This window comes from Myodes glareolus, chromosome 19 (genome assembly GCF_982192425.1).
Source record: "Myodes glareolus chromosome 19, mMyoGla1.1, whole genome shotgun sequence".
Classification (NCBI taxonomy): domain Eukaryota; kingdom Metazoa; phylum Chordata; class Mammalia; order Rodentia; family Cricetidae; genus Myodes; species Myodes glareolus.
Genome location: NC_142044.1, coordinates 1,891,094 through 1,914,394, shown reverse-complemented (window position 1 = coordinate 1,914,394; position 23,301 = coordinate 1,891,094). Strand labels below are relative to the sequence as shown.

The 23,301-nt window shown below is 42.9% G+C and overlaps 1 protein-coding gene across 4 annotated transcripts in view; it reads left to right on the top strand.

Annotated features, from left to right (window-relative positions):
• Stk3 (serine/threonine kinase 3) overlaps positions 1–22,960 on the top strand; it is a 224,827-nt gene extending 201,867 nt beyond the window's left edge. For 2 of the 4 annotated variants that reach the window (XM_085679124.2, XM_085679123.2), the window contains exon 10: positions 21,612–22,960. In XM_085679124.2, coding sequence (XP_085535250.1) covers positions 21,612–21,770 — 159 coding nt within the window. In that variant the 3' untranslated portion in view covers positions 21,771–22,960. The remainder of the gene's footprint in view (positions 1–21,611) is intronic. The other 2 variants (XM_085679122.2, XM_085679125.2) reach the window with 1 other exon arrangement.
• Positions 22,961–23,301: the final 341 nt, after the last annotated feature.

Genomic DNA, 23,301 nt, shown 5'->3' with positions numbered 1-23,301 from the left:
CCATATTAATGGTGGTTCCTGATAGTGTTTTAGAATTGGGCTGACAATACATCAAGTAGGGCATTTCTGTAAGTACACCTAGATTTTAGAAAACTCTACAGTAAGATCTTTAGTGATTAATATGGGATAGCTTTTTTAATATCTTGAAATGCTTGGTAATGCTATCAGTGCTAATAAATTGATTAAAAATCATGTTTTGGAGCTAGAAAGCATTATTTTGAGTGAGGTAACCCAGACACAGAAAGACAATTATCACATGTACTCATTCATAGGTGGTTTTTAAACATAAAGCAAAGAAAGGCAGCCTAAAAATCACAATCCCAGAGAACCTAGACAACAATGAGGACACTAAGAGAGACTTACATAGATCTAATCTACATGGGAAGTAGAAAGTAGAAAAAGACAAGATCTCCTGAGAAAGTTGGGAGCATGGGGACCTTGGGGGACAGTTGAAGAGGGGAGGGGAGAGTCAGGGAGGAGAGCAGAGAAAAATGTAGAGCTCAATTTAAAAATATATATATATATATCCATATATATATTCATATATATATCCATACTTTGTAGATGAAAACACAGAGAATCTTCTAGTATGATATATACATTGATGTCATATTAGATATAGCGTTATGCACACAACACATATGCACATACCTAGTATAAAGTAAATTAATATTTTTCTGCTCTTTTAGAATAAAATGATGGTAGTTCTGAAAAAAATCATGTTTATAAGGTAATGTAACTAATAAATTAAGGGATTAGTGATGTCACAGTTGAAGCCTCTACTGTTACTGGAACAGTGACTTCTGTCTTTACTTCGATGGTCGCTCTTTAAAAATAAATAACTCAAATGGCAGCTGAGAGACGGCTCAGCGGTCAGTAGAACCTACTGCTGTTGCAGAAGACCCTAGTTTGGTTCTGGGCGTTCATATCATACAGCCCACAACCACCGTGACTCCAGCTCTGGGAGTTTGATGCCCTCTTCTGGCCTCGGGGATACCTGCACACAAAAGCACAAATCCATACACATTTTTTTTAAAAAAAAAATTATATCTAAATGTTAACAAAATAATAAAGTGTGGACTCTTAAATAATCCAAATGTTTCAGTGTCTGGGAGAAACAAGCATTTGTCTCAGAAATAAACAGAGTCAGAAGCCAGGCCTGGAGGTGCAGGCCTGATTTTCTAGCACTGAGACAGGAGGATTACAAATTAAGTTCTGTCAGAATTATAAGGTGAGTTGAAAGCCAACCCGAACAATTTAGTGAGACCCTGTTTCGAAGTGTGGAACGTTAAAAGCATGGTTGTGAGACAGCACTTAACCTGGTGTACTTAAAGCCATATCTCTAGTTCCAGTATTTAAAAAAAAAAAAGTTAAAATGAGAATTGATTATAGATTAAATGAACTGTTGTAGGGATTGCACAACTCAAACGAGGTATGCTTTTTTCTGGGTTTTTAATTACTTGACAAAAAGATGTTAAGTACCAAATGCTGAAATGTGAGGAACGAGGCCCAGCCTTGTGCGTGGGAGTCTCCCACAGTCGAGTTCTGGCACAGCAGATAGCTCTCGTGGCTTACCGTGTGACAGCACATGTTATCACACAGCCGTGTGCAGTTGCCTTTAGGTGCAAAGAGAAAAGGAAACTCACCGTGTTCATAGAGACTGCTTGACCAGGAGACTGGATGACATCGTTGAATTCCAGTCTCAAACTACCTAGACCTGCAAAGGAGCAGTAGTAACAGCAACTTGGAGCCACGGCAGGAAGGGCAAGTGCTTCTTCATCGAGGAAAGGCATGTAGCCATTAATTCTGACCTCTTAAGTTTTGGAATGTTTAACTGCAGCTTGAGGGAAGGGGCTTGGTTAATAGGAAGAGATGGAAGAGGAGCTGCGGCTGAGACAGCACACGGCACAGGCTGCAGCACGCGCCAAAGCTGCAGACCTCGGCAGGGAGGCCTTGTGCAGGCCATGCCAGGGTTTTACATGCAGTCGTGAGCTAGCTAAGGGTCTGTAGGGGCATGATGTGGCTCAGTATGATTTTTTTAAATAATAATTCTAGCTAGCCACTCTTTAGAGAATGAATTGGAAGGAAACACAGGAGGAAACATAGCTAGCAAGCTATGAAAATGGCCTGCTCGAGCTAAGAGTGCCTGAACAGGGAGGTGGCAAATGAGGATACATTGGGGATCCATTGGTAGGTAGCATGGACAAGCACTGCAGTTTTAAATATGGTAGGTTCTCGGCAAAAAAGAGCCTGAGGAAGGGCTTAACAGTTTAAAGAGATTACTGCTCTTCTGAGAGTTCTAGTTCCATGGTACTACATACTTACACACATGTGCGTGCACACACACTCAAAGTTTTAAATAATAAAAAAATTCTTTTTTTAATGATGGTAAAGGGACCACTTAGAAAATAAGAAAGGTTCAAAGACAAGCAGCCAGAAGGTCTGGGGCCTGCTGAATGTCGCAGCCTGAGATGTCTGAATAGAATCTCCAAGCCCCAGCACTCAGAAGACGTGGTGTGGTTCTGAGCAGAAGGAGCTGTCAGAGAGATAGCAAGCTAAGCATGCCTGGGAAATGAGTATCTAGTAAAAGGCTCGGGGCACTGTAATTAGTTCCACCAGTAAGGAATTAAGAAACAGCAGCCAGTAAGTAAGACTGAGGGTTGGCCAAAGGCCATGCAAGGGTTCTGGAAGCTTGGAGTTTTAGGAAGGAGGGCACAGACAAAGTGTAAGTAGTTCAACTTTCAGGTCAAGTAAGATGGAAACACAGAAGGGCACAGAGTGTGAAGGGACAGGAGCCAGCAGGAAGGAGATGAAACGTATAGATGGATGTTTCTCTTCTGCCCACCTGGTCCCAAATACCCGGCAGCCACTTCCCAAGTTACGTAGAGGCTTCTATTACTTATACATGTTCAGCTGATAGCTCAGGCTCATTACTCGCTAACCCTAACACTTAAATTGACCCATAATTCTTATCTATGTTTAGCCCCTCGGCATGGTACCTTTTCTCAGTACAGTATTCTCATCTTGCTTCTCTGCCTTTGCTGGCAGCTCTCTGACCCTGTCCTTCCTCTTCCCAGAATTCTCCGTCTGGCTCTCACAGTCTCTTCCTGCCCAGTTGGCCAATCAACTTTTATTTAACAATGAACATAATCCACAGCAGAAATGTGATTGCCAGTTTTAGAAGTTAAGACTGTTTCCTCCATACTGAGAAATTTGACTTTCAAAAAGAAAAGACAACATTGTAGCAATTGGAATGGTAGGTAGGATTCAAGACATATTGATTGATTGATTGATTGATTGAGATACAGGCTGAGTTTTAATGTGCACTTCATCAGTCTCTTGAAAGCCAGAATTATAAGTGTATGCTACCCATACCTGGACTTAGAATTAGTTTTGTTTTTAAAATTTTTAAACTATTTTATTAAGTGTTTTGCTTGTATGTGTATCTGTCTGCACACCACTATGTTCAGTGCCCCTGGAACCCAGAAGAGGGCATGTGAGATCCCCTGGAATGGGATTTACTGACGCCTGTGAGCCACCACATGGGTGATGAGAATTGAGCCCAAGTCCTCTGAAAGTTCAGCCAGAACTCTCGGCTTCCCAAACCTCTCTCCAGTCCCAGTTTTCTCGATGTGCTTATTTAAAATGGGGACTATTAAAAGGTGTTTCTTATTGATGTCAGAGGTAAACTAGATCTAGATGGTGCACAGAAGAGAGGTCGTTAGGTCTCTGAAGGACACCACTGCAAGGCAGTTGTCGGTAACCAGGGAGGCCGGAGACCCCAGCTGTAACTAGTGTAGCACGTGGATGGAGCTCACGCTTCGTTCGTGACATCACTTCGTACTTAGAAGGAATTGGAGCCTTGTGTTATGATTAGAGTCACGAGCTGTCTTCCTTTGTGCCAAGCAATGGCTTATTTTCATTGTCCTTTGGAATGTTCTTGTTCTGTCGTGCAAAAGGCTGTGTCACCCTATGGTCTCCTAGGAATTATAAAAGAACAATAAACTTTTGAAAGCACTTTGCAAAATTAAAGAATTATAAAAATGTTAAGTGCTTTATGTGGTCATTGATTTAATCTTATAATGTGTAGACCGTTTTGCCAGCTCAATGTGGATTCTATAATACATACTTGTTCTTACTCTGTGAGTTTTCACTTTCTGATTTTATTGCCTCCGTATGTGTTTTTGCTAGTTCAGCAATAGTGATTAATTTAAAATTATTTATTGTAGTTAAAGCAAAAATAAAGTGAATCTGAGTTTTCTAGAATAAGTCAAATTCTTTGGGTTTATTTTTTAAGAGTCATTCTGTATAGAACAGAGCATAAAGACTATAGTCCTAACTAGGCATGGTGACTCATACCTGTAATTCCAGCAGTCAAAGCTTGAGACAGGAGGATTGCTGCGAGTTCAAGGTCAGATTGGACTAGGTAGTGAGACCCTGTCCCCACTTCAGAAAGACTGTAGACCAAGCTAATTGAACATTTGCGGATATTGAATTATTATTCTGGAAGTTACTTAATCATTCTACTCTTCATTAATATCACCTGTAAATCATCATCTGATAGGGTACATATGAACATGCTAATCGAGTTCTGAAATAGTACAAAGACATTATGTTTTGAGAAACATGAGACCTCAGACATTTATGCCAGTTAAACTCCTGTCATTGCTGTGGGTTTTATGTGAATAAAGCCACAGGTAGATTCGTTTTGTTTAGGTTTTTTTAAAGATTTATTTATTATGTATACAGTGTTATGCCTGTATATATGCCTGCATGCCAGAAGAGGGCACCAGATCCCATTACAGATGGCTGTGAACCACCATGTGGTTGCTGAGAATTGAGCTCAGAACCTCTGGAAGAGCGGCCAGTCATCTTTACTAGTGAGCCGTCTCTCCAGGCCTCTGGAAGTCTAAACTCTGAAACACTGATATTCTGTTACTGTTGGACAGAAGTGCTGCCTCTTACATGAGACAGCAGACAGTGTCTGCCATAGGGAGGCAGCGGATCCGTGTAGCCCTTGTGTCACATTCATTATATGAGTCCATATAAAGGAATTTTTTGTAGAGTTATCTTGAAAAGAATTAAGCAGCTGGAGTCTGACCAGGTATTTTCACTCACATGGCTTCCTAGTGCGGTGTTTCGCACACTCAGAGGAACGTTTTCTCTTCAAAGTGTTAAAGTAGCGTATTATTCTCCAATTGCCAAACTGACCCATCCATAGTTTCCTGCTTAACAGTCCATCAATGCTCTTGGTGATTCATTCCTTGTCTAGAAAAGATTTTTAAAACAAATAATACTAAATAAAAAATTAAGGGTGAAATTTTAAAAAGCGAAAGAAGGGAAGGGAAGGAGAAAAGAAGGAAAAGAAAGCAGGCCTTCTCTCTAAAGTAAAAAATGTGCAGCACCAAATATGGCCACCAGAGGGTGCTGAGTAGCCAAAGACCTAGTGTTCTCATGGAGTCCTTGTGAGAGGGGACTGCAGTAAAGGACACTGTTGACGTTCGTGGAACTCGTGGCTCTGTGCTCTTTACCCCCACAAACTATTGATCTGGAAATGGCCCATCTTTCTGACTTCTCAAGGCCAGTGATCAGCCGGAAGTGTCCCATCTTTCCTAGACATCTGTACCTCCTGAGCTTCCTGCTGCTCTTCACTCTGCCCCGCTCAGGGCTGCTTACTCAGAAGCACTGCCATTCAGCTAATGTTGGAGTGTTCGCTTTTATCCCTTTCTACTGCTTCCTAATGGTTACATTCTTTCCTTCATTTTTTGATGTTTCAAGACAGGGTTTCTCTGCTCATTTGGAGCCTGTCCTGGAACTCTACTCCACAGACCAGGCTGGCCTTGAACTCACAGAGATCCGCCTGTCTCTGCCTCCCGAGTGCTGGGATTAAAGGCGTGTGCCACCACCACCCAGCTAACGGTTGCTTTCTTAATGGGTCTTATGACCTTTCACAAGATGGTTACCAGCTGTTCACCGCTTACCACTCTCTAAGGTGGGTAAGACGCCCACTGCCTCTCAGAGCCAAAATTTGCCAGGGTAAGGGAAATCCACTGCCACCATTCTGGACGCTGAGACCGTGAGAAAGAGTTTTGAGTGGCTGGAAATTTAGAAGGCAGTTAACAAAATCTATAGATACCCCATGTTTAAGAGTCCTTCCTTTTCTGAGCATCACAATCTGGGCTGACAGTGAATGTGGATGGTGAGGATGAGAACAGCCTGCTAACAGGCCTGGTAGTGACACAGTCAACACGTCTGTGAGAAGAAGCGACAGCCAGGGCCATGCTTGCTTCCTGCAGCTGGGCTGTTGTGGCTGGTGGCGGCAGGCTGGTGGGATGCCCGTCTCTGCCTGGAAGAGCAGTAGCTGAAAAAGTTGGTCGTATGGATGTCCCTAATAGAAAAGGATAAAGCTCTGACATCTGCAAAGGGTAGTGTGTGAGAACCAGCTTGGGAAATATGATTCCATCTAACATTCATTTCTGTACAAATTTAATTGATGTTTTGGTTTTGTGCCTCTTCTGAACTAGGACAGCCAAGAGCATGTTCTTCGCAGTATTCTTGCTAAGGGTGCTGCTGCTACTGCCGGTGTCAGGTACCCACTGCTAGGTCTGCCCATCCCTTGGGATTGGGAATAACTAATACTGTCTGAGAATACAAAATAGTTCCATTGCATAAGCTATTCTTTGAGCAACAGAATATATCAGCCACTTGCAATAATATATGGAAAGTTCCTCAAGAATATGTTGAATTTAACAGTTGCATAGCTATTTTATTATTTTTTCCACTGGAGGTAAACCAGCGGTATGGCTTTCATTTGCTTAGTAATTAAAGATGCATTTTCCCCTTTAATCCTTATTAGAATGGACTTTTTAAAGAGCGGGCTGAAATTTCATCCTGTAAAATAAAATGTAAAGATTTACTAGTAAAACTACTTCATATTAATGTGTATTATTCAAACCAGAGCTCACATTGTGATCCCCAAGTTTCCACTCACAGCCACAGCCCCCTGGCATCCCCATGTGTAGATGCAAAGGGAGATTAGCTACTCCTTGTGAAGCCCCCAGCTAGGCTGTGCCTCTGCTGTCACGTTAGCAGTGAAGCCACTCAAGAGCAGGTGCCTGGCTCTAGGAGAGGTCTGGCCAGGGCCTGACTTCCTCGGAGAGTGCAGCAGCTTGGCACTGCCCTGGTACTGCCAGCCCCTGAGGACATCTGGGAAGGTACTTATTTTACAAAGTAGTACTAGAGGCCAGTTCTTTAATGCCTTGTGCTCTACTCAGTGAATTGGCCTTTTAAAATTAGAATGTTTATGTTTTGCTCTTCTCACACTTTTGTCATTGAAAACCAGTAAAGTCTTTGCAGCCTGTTCATTTACTGTAGTGGTCTAAGCGTGAAACTTGCTGCGAATGCTTAATCTAATGGTTGTTTGTCATGACACTGAACGTCACTTCTTGCCCTTTGGGTGATGTATGCATATCACTTATCTGAGATGATTTAGGGCACAAACACTGTTTTCCTCTGTCATAGGACCACATCTAAGACAATAACTACTTCATGTTCCCTTGGTCTCATTTTATACCTCCCCTGACCTCGAATTGATAGCATTTATGAACATCTCTTTATGTGTGTGTGGTGTAATGTACAAGTTCATACGTGTGTAAGTTGCACATCCACATGTATGTATACTTGTAGAGACCAGAGATCCATGTTGGATGTTTTCCTCAGTTACTCTTAATTCTTTAACGGTCTCTCCCTGAACCTGTAACTTTGACTAGATTGACTGGCCAATCAGCTCAAGGGATCAGCTCATCTGTATGTGCCCCCCCACAATCCCATGCTGGGATTGCAGCACCCAGTCTGTACGTGGACGACGGGAGTCTGAGACGAATGCTAGGGAAGCAGCCCGGGGGGCGCTGTTGCCCGAGACTCCTTAGACTCACTAGGTATGGATTCGTGCACTGGAGTTTTCTTAAGAGCCTTCCTGTCCATGCCTGGATATCTTCTTGGAGTTGTAATTGAATCCACTTGTCTGTTAATAGCTTGGAAACTGTACTGTTGTAGCCACACACCGTGCCGTAAGGGGGAAAACGCTAAAGTAGTTCCTTACTGGGAGATCTTATTTTCTAGGCTGTGTGACAAGGAACAGTGCTGATCTTGGGTATCCACTTTATTTACTGCTGCCATCTATGTTTTCAGTCATATAATTCTTGTTTTAAAAGAACCGTAGGTTGTAATGCTTTATAACTAGTGTATTGGGATCCTAGTTACTTCTAGGCGTTGCTTCATGATTAAAACACTATCAAAAGAAATTATCATTACTATCTCAGCTTCCTGATTTGTGTGTTATGGCTGTGTGTGTTTTTAATTAGAAAGTGATTTTCCTAAGTAAAGTGAATTTTTACATATTTATGCTGTGGAAATACTTAGGCAGTCATAGGTGTTGTGATGTCACTATAGCAGGAAACTCTATCAGTCCCCCTTGGTGACTGAGTATGAGCCAGGCCCACTGTGCTCCCTTCTGTGTCTGCTTGCCAAAGAGTGTTAAGTGATGGCATTGTTAGTGTTTCATAGCATACTTGGCAGAAGCCATGCATCTAAAACAATGGTCTTTATTATAAACATGAGTGTCTTATCAGACAAATGTAACGAATGTTTAATAGAGTATGCCACTGCCCTTAGATGAAATTCATGAAGTGTGCTCAAAATGTCCCATTTTCAGGGCTGGAGAGATGGCTCAGAGGTTAAGAGCACTGGCTGCTCTTCCACAGGTCCTGAGTTCAATTCCCAGCAACCATATGGTGGCTCACAACCATCTGTAATGAGATCTGGTGCCCATTTCTGGCCTGCAGGGATATACATGCAGACAGAACACTGTGTATGTAATAAGTAAATAAATTTTTTTTAAATGTCCCATTTTCCCCAAGACAGTCTTTCTGTTTCCTTCACAGCCCCTCTCAGGGCTGGGCAGAGGGCTCAGTAGGTCAGCTGCCAGCCTTGCACAGTTTACCTTCTTGATGTCACACACATACCTGACACCATACCAGAGACCCTTCTGTTGCTGTGGATTGTCACTAGTGTCCATTGGCAGGGGTCCCCAGCTTCTAAAGGAACACTGCCTCCTGTTGTGGCCAGACACTTCCTCCTAGCAGACATTGTGTGGAAGAACATGCCACTTTTTATGCTTTCAAAAAAAGACCTACAAAAGAAAGTCAGTGTTCTAGGTACCAGTCCCAACACTAGACACTCATGACTGGGCTAGCCTCTGGTAAATGTCCATTTGCTAATTAATGCTTGGGAAGAAAGGAGGAAGGAGGACTGGGTACTGGAGGTGGGTGGAGAATACGATGACTTCTGGAGTCTCACTGATGAAGATCCTAATAAGCCTCCCATTGGGCCTACTCTGTGCCAGTCAAGATGCTCCTTGCTTTGCGGGCCCTGCAGCCCTGTTTGTTTCGTTTTCCTTAGGAATTGTCGTTCTCAGCTGGGCAGGAATTCTGTTGGTGGCCCCAGAATCAGCTGGGGATACTAAAAACTTAAGCTCACAGTTAATTTAAAAGCTAGCTAAGGCATGGTGATGCACACCTTAGTCCCAAGACTTGGGAGGCAGAGACATCGGATCTCTGAGTTTGAGGTCAGTCCGGTCTACAAAGAGAATTCCAGGACAGCCAGAGCTACACAGAAAAATTCTGTCTCAAAAAAACAAAACAAAACAACAACAACAACAAAATGTAAAGACTTAATTGTTTTTAAGTAGACGATCTAATGGAAGGAGAAGAAAGTCGAGTTTTGTTTGTTAGTTTTGTTTTGTTGTTTTTTGTTTTTCCCTTACCTAGATTAAAATCAAGCAAGACTACTTCAGCGAGCCATTCATAGGGAATGGTGGTGCTTACAGAAAAGAGAGACTGACGTGGTTCCTCAGCCGATTGTGAACTCAGTGGGATACATGCAACATTTTTTTTTTTGCGAGACAAGGTTTCTCTGTGGCTTTGGAGCCAGTCCTGGAACTAGTTCTTGTAGACCACGCTAGCCTCAAACTCACAGAGATCCACCTGCCTCTGCCTCCCAAGCGCTGGAATTAAAGGCGTGTGCTACCACCGCCAGGCAATACATGACATTTTTTAGGGATATCAGAGAAATATGGCATCATACAGATGAAAATATTTGTTAGAGAAATAAACTATTTTAAATTATATAATGGTTCTACAGAGATGTGGCTGCTTTATCAGCTACTTAATAGAACTATTTTAAGCACTGTGTGCGCTCACACATGCACATGCATGCACATGTGTTTACAGTGCCGTTACTCAGGTGCTGTACATCTTATTTGTGTGTTTGTTCCAAGACAGGATCTTTCATTAGTCTGGGGCTTGCCAGTCATGCCCCGAGATCCTCACATCTCTGCCTTTTAGTACTGGGGCTACAAGGGCCAGTGCCTAACCAGCCGCTCACAAGGGCTCTGAGTCCTGAACTCGTGTCCTTACACTTGTGAGTGCTCTGCCTACTGCGCGCTCTCTCCAGCATGCTGCTAGGTTTTTGTTTCATTTTGATTTTTAAATTACATCCTTCTTATTTGTTGTGGTATACACATACTCCAGTAAAGCATGACAGTCAGAAGACAGCCGTCAGAGGCGAGGGGTCCACATTTGAGGCGCCGTGTTTTGGCAGCCAGTCTCTGACCCACCAGGCCATCGCGCCCCCTGCATTGCATGTTGCTTCTCTGGTGTTGGTTGTAGTCTTTCATGACAAGTATCTTTCATATTGGTAAATGTTTAATTGAACTAGATAATCACTTACTTGGTAATCCCTTATTTATATCTTTGTGTTTTAAACTTTTGAAAGTGATAATCAAAATTGCTGAAATAATACATCAATCAAAGCTAATATTTTTTCTATCTGCCCTTCATATATCCAGAAAATTCTATTTACTGTTCGGTTTTTAATTACTCAGTTTTTCTTATCCTGGACCTGGGACATTAAAGATTTGTACTATAAGAGCACAGCTGTACTTGAATCATTTTTCTGATTATTTTTAAGACAAAACTACTTAGTAGAAACTGAAAAACATAAAAGGGAATGGTGTCAATTGCAACTAAAGAGTGCAACTCAAATTCTGTTATTCCTTTCTCAAATGTGTGGCCAAGACCTTTCCAGAGGAAGACAGTGTGACACTGCTCGCCAGTCTAATCCACCTGCTTCGTCCTCGCTTCACCTAGCACCAGACCATCCTTGGACACCTGAGCAAAGTCCTGCGTGTGTGACGGGGACATTGCTTACTACGGGTTTCCTCAGATCATATTTCTATTGGTAAAATATGGAATCTGTCTCAAAGGCTGTGGAGAGAAATATTTATTTCACTAAACAGCTGGTCTAGAGGAAAACATATACAGCCATTTCATTGGATCACTTGTGACGAGAATACAGTAATTCAGAGTTTCTGTTGCTGTGAAGAGACACTGTGACTATGGCAACTCTTACAAAGGAAAACTGGGGACTGGCTCTCGGTTCAGAGATTTAGTCCATTGTCATCATGGTGGGAAGCATGGTGGCATGCAGGCAGACACGGTGCTGGAGAAGGAAGAAAGTGAGACACTGGGCCTGGCTTGAGCATCTGAAACCTCAAAACCCACCCCCAGGGACATACTTCCTCCAACAAGGCCACGCCTACTCCAACAAGGCCACGCCTCCATCAGTGCCACTCCCTTTGGGGCCATTTTCTTTTAAACCACATTCCACTCCCTGGTAGACTTGTAGCCATACCATAATGCAGAAATGCATTTAGTCCAACTTCAAACGTCCCCATAATCTATCACAGTCTCAGCAATATCTAAAAGTTCAAAGTCTGTTCTGAGATTCATGTTATCTCGTAACTGTAATCCTCTATAAAATCAAAAGCAAAAAGCAGATCACACACTTCCAACATATAATGGCACAGGATATACTTTTCCATTCCAAAAGGAAGGAAGGGAGCATAGTAAGGAAATACTGGACCAAAGCAAGACCAAAAACCACCGGGCAAACTCCCATCTCTGCATCTCTATGTCTGATGTCAAAATGATCTTCAGATCTCCAACGTTTTTTCAGCTTTGTTGATTGCAGCACACTTGCTTCTCTTGGGCTGGTTCCGTTTCCTGTTAGCAACTCTCCTCTGCAGGGATCCCATGGCTCTGGCATCTCCAACATCTTGGGACCTCTAAGGCAATTCAGCCTTCTCCTTCACAGCTTCATACAATGACATTTCTTGGCCTCCATGCAGGGACACCCCTGGCACATGCCTGGCCTCAGCAGCTTTCCTTCATTGCGGGGGAGACTGTATAGCTCCTTTCTTCTATCCCTGACTCTAAAACCAGAAACATGTGGCCAAAGCTAATAGCTCTGCTGCTGGGGCTGGAACATGGAGTTTCCAGTCATATCTTCACCAGCTTTCTGTCTTCAGTGGCTCCCTTCACTGTCTATGCCTGGCCGTCCTGAAACTTGGTCTGTAGAGCAAGCTGCTCCCAAACGCAGAGATCCACCTGCCTCTGCTTCCAGAGTGTTGGGATTAAAGGCGTGCACCACCACAGCTGGCTGTCACGTGACACTAATGTGTCATCCCCTTTGTCCTCAGTGCTAGAAAATTAGCCATAAAAAAATATACTGATGCTTCAAATTCCCAACTGCACCCCACTGGCCTCACAGACATGTGTAGGCTGGTGGGTGGCTCACCTATGCTCACCAGGCCTTGGTTTGTTTCCCTTGGGGAAGTAAGTGTGACAGATACTGCATACAGATTCTGAGCAGTGAAGTAAGAGCTGTGTCTCAGATGGAGTCGTAAGGGGGAAAGGTGCGTGTTGCTCCAAGCCATAAACAACTTGGAACTGTCTGAGGCATGTGTGGATAAATCTTACAAAATGCTATAGGCAATCCTACATTGAAATTACCATAGGAAATTATTGTTGTCAGGCATTCTGTTGGTAGTTCATATCGGTAGAATTGCTAGCAGATGGGAAAATAGATGACTCAGGGTACAGTATTAGCAGTTCATGTTTTTTTAATCACAGGCCACTAATAATGTCTGGAGCATCTGTGAGCTTTGTTTAAACAGTTGCTAGGAAGAGTCTGTTTTCCCAGTAAACACAATAAACCTTGTACAGTATTTTCTTGATGGACTATTTGACTAAACATACTAACATTTATTTACGTGCAAGACTGCTTCATTGTAGTGGTGTCTCATTTATTCTGACATATTGATTATGCCAACAACTCGTAAACCCATTAAGCTTGAAATGTTACCACATTTATACACTTGAAAACTTTGTAATTGAGCTAGCAAGGTGGCTCAGTGGGTAAAGACCCGTGCCGCCTGACAGCAAGCGTAACAACCTGAGTTCAGGCCCAGGACCAGGATGTTAGAAAGAGAGAACCAGGTCCTGCATGTTGTCCTCCGACCTCTACACACTCAGATATATGCAAAATAAGTAAATGAATAAACGTTTTTGAAGTCTTTATATTCATTATATCTGTTGCTTTTTTTAAGACTTTTAAGAATATCTCCAGTAATTAAAAATATGTTTGATAAACATAATATAAAAAAATCCAAGGATTTTTCTCCCCAAGATGGTTAAAATTATTTTAGAAAGTAATTCCGTCTTGTTATTTAAATCTGATATTTTAGTTTGGAGAGTAAAATAAATGTGTAATTTAAAGATCTGCCAGCGCTTCCTGGTCAGCAGTTATAACAATGTTCAGGTTTTCTTATATTCAGGAATAACCCTAATTGTTGACAGTTTAGACTGCAGAATTATCAGTAGGGTGACTTAAGTTTATGTTCCTTTTTCTCTTTTTGTATCCCCCCCCATTTTCTCTTAACCTTATTTTTCATTTCAACTTTTACATCACTGAGTTGTTTGTACTGCTGATTTACGAAGTACTTTTGACATTTTTATTTAATGAGCAGATACCTATGTGGCCTTCTGTCTGTTGTTGTTAAAAGTCATGGGCTTTTCCTGAAAGTCTTACTTAAAACAGAAACTAGCCAGCTAACCTGAAGCCTAAGAAAAGGACAGTTCTCTTTACCCATTTCAAATGTTCTTTCCAAGGTTCTCCTCTGTAGACGTTCTCTGGGTGGTTCAGCTTGGCTTAGAGACCCTGGGAATTTCTCAATAGCCCTGATGTCATGGCATTAACTTCCCTGTAGGCCCTGTTGGGGAGACTTTTGCTACGTGGAAACATAACCAAATATCCCATGAAATTTCATTTCAGATACTTACACACTTGTGGGATGAAAGTATTTAACCTTTAATGGAGCCGTGAACCTGTTTCCACTCTTCTGCATTCTTGTCTCCCACTGTAAAGCCACCCAAGAAAATCTTTCAGTTTTTAATGAAAAGCACAAAATGTTACTTTAAATATTTGAGATCTAACAGGTCAGAAATACATACCTTGATACTGTGCTGGATAATCCTCTCACCAAAATTAAATGGTCATAACTGGTTTGTGGGCTTTTTATGTCCTTCCAGGCCAGACAGGAGAAAAGTCCTATACCTGAGCTTGCTTCAAAGAGAGGCATGCCGGGGGGAGGGAGAGAGAAGTAAAAAGATAAGTTTGGGGTTTTCTCCCACAGACTTATCAGCACGGTAGCTGAGTGCCGGTCACCGATGTGGTTGAATGGGAGGACCACAACTTGCAACGACACAGAAGCAAATAGCAAAATTTGTTTCTCCCAGGTTCGTGCAATTTAATTTACCTGATTTCAGAAATCAGTCTAACTTTGTTATTATTTGTATATCTTGCCCCATGCTGTGGGAACTCCCTCAGCCAATGGTCTTTGAGAAGCTGGCCCACTTTGAGCGTGGTCTTGAGTACCATATGTGCAGAGGTAGAGGCGTGGGCAAGCCCCCTGGCTGCTGGATTTGTGGATTTGGTTCCTGTTCCCCGCTCATACAGCAGACTGCTGATCTATCTGTCAACCCCTAAATAAAGAATCCTTTATTATACTCCATTCTGAGCCAGTGTGGGACTATTTCATTGTAATAGACTACATCTGGTGCCCAACCTGGATCCCAAGTCCACAGGCCCAGAAGGTCTCCACCCCCGCCCACCTGGCTTGATTTCATCTACTAAGCAGTTTGTTTTGTTTTCTTCCAAAACCCCTCCGCAGCTGAGCTACTCCTCTGGCAGGCCCGCTGTGCAGCAACGTGGCAATAGTCGACTACACCCCTCATTGATTAGTTATAGGTGGTGGGCACTTGGCAATAGTCGACTACACCCCTCATTGATTAGTTATAGGTGGTGGGCTGTTAGGAGGAAGGAGGCCACAGCAGGTATGTTTTAAAGGGTCTCCTGTGTCCCTCTGTGCTCTGTCCACAGTGAAGTGAGCAGCTTTCCTTCACAATGCCTCCCACCGTTCTGTTCTGCATAACCACAAGTCCAGAAACACAGAACCCAGCTGCTGGGAATCACAGCTTCTAAACCCGTGAGCCCAGTGACCAGGAACCACAGGCTCTACACCCGTGCACCTCCCTTACGTTGTCTGTCTCGGGTTTTGTCACAGTGACAGACAGCTGACTGACAAAGCTCTGGCTGCACCAAGGTGTGGAAGCTCTAGTGTCAAGACCATCTACAGATCGTACGATCAGGGGAGAATCCTTTCTCCCATATAACTTCCTCCATCGTAGGCTTCAGTTCTGTCTTAAGTGCTGCTGATTCCCGAAGTCTGTGTCCCAAACCCCGAATAAACAATTCCTCTCTGGTGATTTCACCTCAATGCCCTCTTCCCACCTCTAACTCACTGAGACTAAAGTCACTTCCCTGCCTTTATTGTTGATACCAAACACAGCTGATTACCTGTGCTTCCAGCCAGTCAATGAAGACACCTGCCAGTTCTCAGTACCTCTCTCCCCATCCTCTCCCCTCTGCTCTTTCATCCCCAGCTTCCCAGTGGGCCGCTAAATGCTGATGGTGGATCTACTATCTTTCCCTCCATGATAATCGATTTGCTATTTAAGAAATTTCTCTAGATTTCATCTATGATCATTTCATAGGTAACATTTCATGTTGTGGAAGTTTTATAGTTACCCTTAAGAACCATAGCCATCCGTTTTGCCTCCCCCCACCCACCCCTCCTCTCTCGTCTACTGTTCCTCTTTCTTCTTAACTCTGTGCAGCCTGCTCAGCCCCTCCAAAGATGACGCACATGTGTGCATCATGTACACAGCCCTGCTACCGTTTCCAGCTTTCCCGCGCTCTGGTGAGCTCTCTGTGTGGTCCCTCCTTGCCAGCTAAGTTGCAAGCTTGTGAGCAGCCTTTTATTCATGTCTTTGTCTGTAGTGCTCGGTCTACAGGAAATCTAAATAACTGTTTAATAAAGGAGTCTCTGAAGTTCCCCAACAGCCTAACCTGAGGACATAGCTAGCTGTTTATTCTGCAGAAGTCGTTTTCAATAACCCAGCCGTACAAGGCTCCAATCCAAAGCTCAGACTTAAAACAAACAGGCCAAAGGGACAGGATGCACCTCACCCCACCCACGCCCCGTCCTCTCATGTCAGGCTTTCAGCAGCAGCCTGCTCTAGGGTAAGCTTTGTAAAGTTATTTAGTACCGTCTCTAGTTCTCAGTAGATTGCACACATAGAAGAATATACACCCCGTGGTAGCAGGAAAAGACGTGAGAGGTTGCTTTTGGATGAAGATTTCTGAAGGAGAAAGCTATTATGTAGCACAGATTAGTGGTGAAGATATCTTTCATGTGTTGATAATGAGAACTTGTCATCGAGGGAAGCTTCTTTGAGACCCTAGACCTCTACGTCAGAAGCCGTGCATCTGTAAAATGCCCTGTTCCAAGTAAGGCAACTTCATCACTAGGACAAAGACTGCAGGTGCCTTGTTAATTATGTCACAGTGGACATAGTTCCTGGGCAGTGCTACGTAACGGTTCTTCAGCACCACAGGCCTGCTCGTAATCTGTACACATTCATAAATTGTATACATTGGAAGCATAAAATCTGTTAAAAGAGAATTTTTCTTCTTTCCTTGAATTCAATCCCTTGTCATAATTTAACATTTACTAACTACTGGCGATTTGCCCCAGTAAAGGAAGGACAAGACATCCACAGGGAGAGTCTTAATGTAAGAGATTTTATAGTTGGGGTAGCTGCTTACTTTACATGACGGGTTGCTATGTTGACCTAAGGTGATTAATCCCTCTGAACCCTGTGTTCTTACTACTACCCACTTGTGTGTCGTGGTTTTCAGCGGTGAGCCGGGAGGTTCTAGAAGTGTATAGTCTTATAATGAAAAAAGAATTAGACTATCTGGAGTACGATTATGAAACTCGGACATAACTTAATTAGAAAACACTTTCTGGAATCAGATACCAAATTCTGTTGTTTAAATTGTGTGGTGTAGACCTTCAGAGATGGGAAAGATTGGCCTGTAGGGAACTAGAACACCAGAGTGGCTGGGGAGCTGACTGGACCGTTAGGCACGTTTGCGCTCTTGCAGAGAACGTGAGTTCAGTTCCTGGTGCCTTTGTGAGGTTCTCACAACTGCCAGGAACTAGCTCGAGGGCACTCTGATGCCCCTGACCTCCAAGGGCATAGGAACTCAGTGCACATAGTCACATGCAGATACATGGCTTAAAATAATAAAAATGAGTCTTTGTTAACAGAGAACACTGAAGTAGAATTGCACTACATAGATGTTCTGGGGACATCTGTCTTCAGAGGTGTGAATCCATGTCCATGCTGGGTTTACAGAACAATGTTACATTTTTTAATTCTTTTTATTGATATTTATTGAGCTCTACATTTTTCTCTGCTCCCCTCCCTTCCTCTCCCCTCCCCACTTCAATCCTCCCACAAGGTCCCCATGCTCCCAATTTACTCAGGAGATCTTGTCTTTCTATACCTTCTGCTTCCCATGTAGATTAGATCTATGTAAGTCTCTCTTAGTGTCCTCATTGTTGTCTAAGTTCTCTGGGATTGTGGTTTGTAGGCTGGCTTTCTTTTGCTTTATGTTTGAAAAACACCTATGAGTGAGTACATGTGATAATTGTCTTTTGGTGTCTGGGTTGCCTCACTCAAAATAATGTTTTCTAGCTCCATCCATTTTCCTGCAAAATTCAAGCTGGCGTTATTTTTTCTGCTGGGTAGTACTCCATGTGTAAATGTACCGCATTTTCCTTATCCATTCTTCGATCGAGGGGCATTTAGGTTGTTTCCAGGTTCTGGCTATGACAAACAAAGCTGCTATGAACATAATTGAGCACATGTCCTTGTGGCCCGATTGAGCATCCTTTGAATATATACCCAAAAGTGGTACTATTGGGTCTTGAGGAAGGTTGTTTCCTAATTTTCTGAGAAATCGCCACACTGACATCCAAAGGGGTTGTACCAGCTTGCATTCTCACCAGCAATTCAGAAGTTTCCCTTTTCCCCACAACCTTTCCAGCATAAGTTGCCATCAGTGTTTTTGATCTTGGCCATTCTTACAGGTGTAAGATGGAATCTCAGAGTTGTTTTGATTTGCATTTCTCTGATGACTAAGAATGTTGAACATTTCCTTAAGTGTCTTTCAGCCATTTTAGATTCCTCTGTTGAGAATTCTCTGTTTAGATCTGTACTCCATTTTTTCTATTGGATTATGTGATCTTTTGGTGTCCAATTTTTTGAGTTCTCTGTATATTTTGGAGATCAGACCTCTGTCTGATGTGGGGTTGGTGAAGATCTTTTCCCATTCTATAGGTTGTCGTTTTGTCTTGTTGTCCGTGTTCTTTGCTTTACAGAAGCTTTTCAGTTATAGGAGGTCCCATTTGTTAATTGTTTCTCTCGGTGTCTGTGATGCTGGGGTTCTATTTAGGAAGTGGTCTCCTGTGCCAATGCGTTCAAGTGTACCTCCCACTTTCTCTTCTATAAGGTTCAGTGTGGCTGGCTTTATGCTGAGGTCTTTGATCCATTTGGACTTGAATTTTGTGCATGGTGATAGATATGGGTCTATTTTCATTCTTCTACATGTTGATATCCAGTTATGCCAGCACCACTTGTTAAATATGCTTTCTTTTTTCCATTTGATTTTTTTTGCTTCTTTATCAAAGATCAGGTGTTGGAAGATGTGTGGATTGATATCTAGGTCTTCTGTTTGGTTCCATTGGTCCTCCTGTCTGTTCTTATGCTCCTGGGTACATCTGTCATCAGAGATGTGGGTGCATGTTACATGTTTGTATAGTTCAGAGAGTTTTTAGCTTCATTGTACAAATTTCTTATCCCCACCATGATTTGAACAGAACTAAGCACGGAACAAATGTGTAATTAATGGGGAAACCATATACTACTACGAGTGGTGTGCAAATGTACATTATAGCGTAGTTTAAAAGCTGGGTCCACGGGGTATTGAGGAGCCTGAGGCAGGAGAATCTTGAACTTGAGGCTAGCCTAACATATACAAGGTAAACTTGAGACTGTACAGAAAGACTCTTCCTTAAAAAAAAAAAAAAAGCAATAAAGCCAGGGAGGTTATTTTGTTCTGTCCAGCGCAGCCCAGTGGGGCTGGTTTCCCATGGCCGGTGGTGCCCGCCCCAGATCCTCCCACAGCAGTGTTCCTCCCGGCATGTTTTTGGAGCTGTCTCCTGTGACTCATTCGCGGTATCCTCAGAACCTTTTTTTGGCTGAGAGTAAGTTTGATTTGAGGAAGCAGGAGTCACTTCGGGCCAGGTATGGTGAGTAAACTGGAGGATCGGTGCGAAATGCTATTCCAGCCTCCTGTTTCGGTGACTAAGCAGCAAGAGTGTTTTCTAGCTTTGACTCATAAAACAGCTAGGGAGTTAGCTTCTTTAAAAAAAAAAATGAGCTTTAGGTTTTGTCATTTTCAAACTAAGTCTGCATGCGCTCATGTAAGTCCCTGCTCCAGGATATCAGCTTCTCAGAGTCCAGGCCGGCTGTGCCTGGTTTCCAGGATATCAGCTTCTCAGAGTCCAGGCACCTGTGGCTGCTGTCCTCACCCCTGCTCCATACGCACCGTGCAGCCTCTTCTGAGACCTGCGAGTTCGGCATAGACTCACTTGAGGCAGGCAGAGCCTGCTCTTGCATGGGGCTCAGACTGCTGAGATGCTTTCTCTGTCAGGACCAGTGTGGTCTGTACTCCCGTGGGAGTCTGTTCCCCGCATGCCTTGGACTTCATAGCAATCTGGAATCGTGTTTAACAGGGGTCTCTCTTCTCTGTTAAAACCTAACTACTACTAATGTAATCAGGAAGGGCATGGTTTTAGGGGTTTTATATTATTTGGGAGTAGGGAACCATATGCTTGATTGCCACAGCACTTATGTGGGAGTCAGAGGGATACAAAAGATTTGGTTTCCTCCTCCCACCATGTGTGTTCAAGGAACCCAATTTACACCTCAGGCTTGGAGCAAGTGCCTCTACTATTATTCTTTTTAAAAATAATGATGTTGGGATGGCCCAGGCAGCTTGCAGCCAGGCAGAGGCTGCCACCAGAGCAGTGCAGGGTCCCCGGGCGTGGACATAAGGCTATACATAAAGCTAAACATTTATTACTTAAAGAAAGGGAGACATAGACAAACATAGAGAGAGATAAAAAACACGTGTGCACACGGCAAGAGACGGACAGGAAAGAGAGAAGCCAAGATGGTGTCGAGGTCAGAAGTGGCTAGAAGTGGGCGTGGTTAGCTCTTAAAGTGACAGCAAAGAATAACATCTACACACTTACAGGGCCAGTTTAGGGTTTGTTTTTAAACATTGATTGGGTAAAAGCTGACTGTGAATGAGTGTGTGGTACAGAGCAGCCTGTAGCCCTGACGACTGTGTGTGTGTGTGTGATACAGAGCAGCCTGTAGCCCTGACGACGTCCGACTGTGCTTTTCAGGAGATGACCCATAGCTTCCTGTTACAACAAACAAACAAATACAGTTAGGCACCAGAGTGCTCTAGGTCCTTCTATACAGCAGAACAGGTGATCTTTGCTGAGGTCACAGTGAAAAGCAGTAAGGACTGTGCTGCTGTCCCCTAAAGCCAACAAGGCCAGACTGTAGTGTGCCCCGTAAAATCTCATTGCCATTTCATTCTCAAGTTGGCCACACCCAGAGCAGAACTTACACAGTGCAGTTTGAACCAGCTTTGTGTTTGTTTGTTTGTTTGTTTGTTTGTTTGTTTGTTTGAATCACAGTGCCATTTTATCAAAACACTCAGGGTAAAAATATTCTAGATAATGTAACTCTGTTTAAGAGCTGACATTTTCGGCATTTGGTAAAATAAGGGTGAAACTGTTGCCTGAGCCTGTGTCTGTCTGCCCCACTCTTGTCCCATCGATGCTGGCTTTCCACAGCACCCTGTGACTGTCCCCAGAGCATCACCCCAACAGCTGCTGTTGACAACGGCACATTCTTCATCTTCCTGTTTTATCATTCAGCCCTCCATAACAGTGCAGGCAGTGATCGCTCTGCTGTGGGTTACTTGAGGTTTCTGCAAGGTGTAGCTTGTGGGTTCTTCAGGGAAAGAATTCATGCTTTAATTGTTGACCATGCTTCTAAGATGGTGTAATGAATTTTCTGAAATACCTATTTAAAAACTCATTAGATTTCTAATATATTTTAGATTATTTTACAGTATTAATTTCTTTTTTCTGCATTTAGTTAAAAAATCTAAGTTTAGAAGAACTACAGATGCGGCTAAAAGCACTGGACCCCATGATGGAACGGGAGATTGAAGAGCTGCATCAAAGATACAGTGCGAAGAGGCAGCCCATCCTGGATGCCATGGACGCGAAGAAGAGGAGACAGCAGAATTTCTAACCGACTCCCTCTGCCCAGCAGGACCAGAGACCAAGCCACCACAGAATGGAAGGGATTGCACTACTTTTTAATCCCTAAAATGTATGTTCTACAATTTTGCAAAAGTCAAAAACTAATGATGGTACACCTAGGTAAATTCCAAAGGCAAACCGTACAGCTGTGTCCCTCTCGCTTCGTTTTGAAAGGATGAGAACGATAGAAATGTGTTCTTTCTGCCAGCTGTTCCACCAGCAACCAGACCAACCAAATTTAAAGCTATATTTGGAGACTTTGGAAATTCAAAACTGTTGCTTAATCACGTAGTACTAGAGGGCTTTATGTTACAATACTCTTTATTCCTGTGGAGAAGCCTATTTATTGTACCTCTTAGGTAGATTTATTTATTTATGCGGTTTCACTTTTTGTTTTTTAAAGACTAGATCAGGATAGTTTTGGTGGATGTCCAGACACACTGATAGATGCAAACACACAACTAAATTGTACAAAAGCAGGGAGCTCTGGGTGCGTTCCGTCATCTCCAGTAAAAACAAAGCAACAAGGGCAATAATGCTCAAATGGACCAGACATTTTTATACTGAAGAATAATTCCATTTATCCCTTCTTAAATATTAATTCTTGACTTTAATCTTGGTATAAATAAGGCTATATGTGTATGTGTGTGTATGTCATACAGAATTATACCCTGTAAAAACAAAGAAATCAATGAATCCTTGCATGCGTGCACGCACACACACACACACACACACACACACACACACACACACACACACACACACACACAGGTGTGGGAAATACTTGTAAAGAAATGAAACCCAAGAAAGCAATGCAATTGTTTCCTGTATTGGTCCACGGTAATCTCATCAGATTATTCTGTGAAAATATAGTTTTGTCATAGGACTTTTTGTTAATTTCATTTATTTCCTGGGAATTGATAAGCATCATGTATCTGACAATAACAAAACAGTAAAAACGTTTGTACTAAACTGTGTGTCCTTGGGGCCTGGGGGAGAAAAGCAGACTTAAGCTAGGAGACTCGTTTCTGAGTGGAGTTACCGTTTGTGTAACTGAACTGGGACCAGTCCTTTTCCACACTACACATGGTCATTTTGAATGTGTGTTGTTTTATGTATTAATTATGTGTGTACATCATGAACACAAATAAATTCCACGGTGCCACCTGGCACACTTCATTTTTTTTTTTTTTTTTAAGCTCATGGCCTGAACTCCGTTAGGCAGGTCAGGTTGCATGGCTGATTACTTCAGTGAAACTACATAAAGATGTAGCTGAAGTTATTACTCTCAGACCCAAGACCCACCATTCACTGGCAGGGCGCTTCCCTGCTCTCAGCCCCCGCGGGACACAATGGTTACAGGTGCACTTGCCACAGGGCAAGGAGCCCTGGCAAACGTCACACTCACGTCTCAGCAACAGCTACAGTGAGTGCAGGATTGTGCTCAAGATCATGCCTTGAAGTGACATTTGTTTTTGTTCTGTTGGATCCGTATACATAGTATATTGTATGTGAATTAT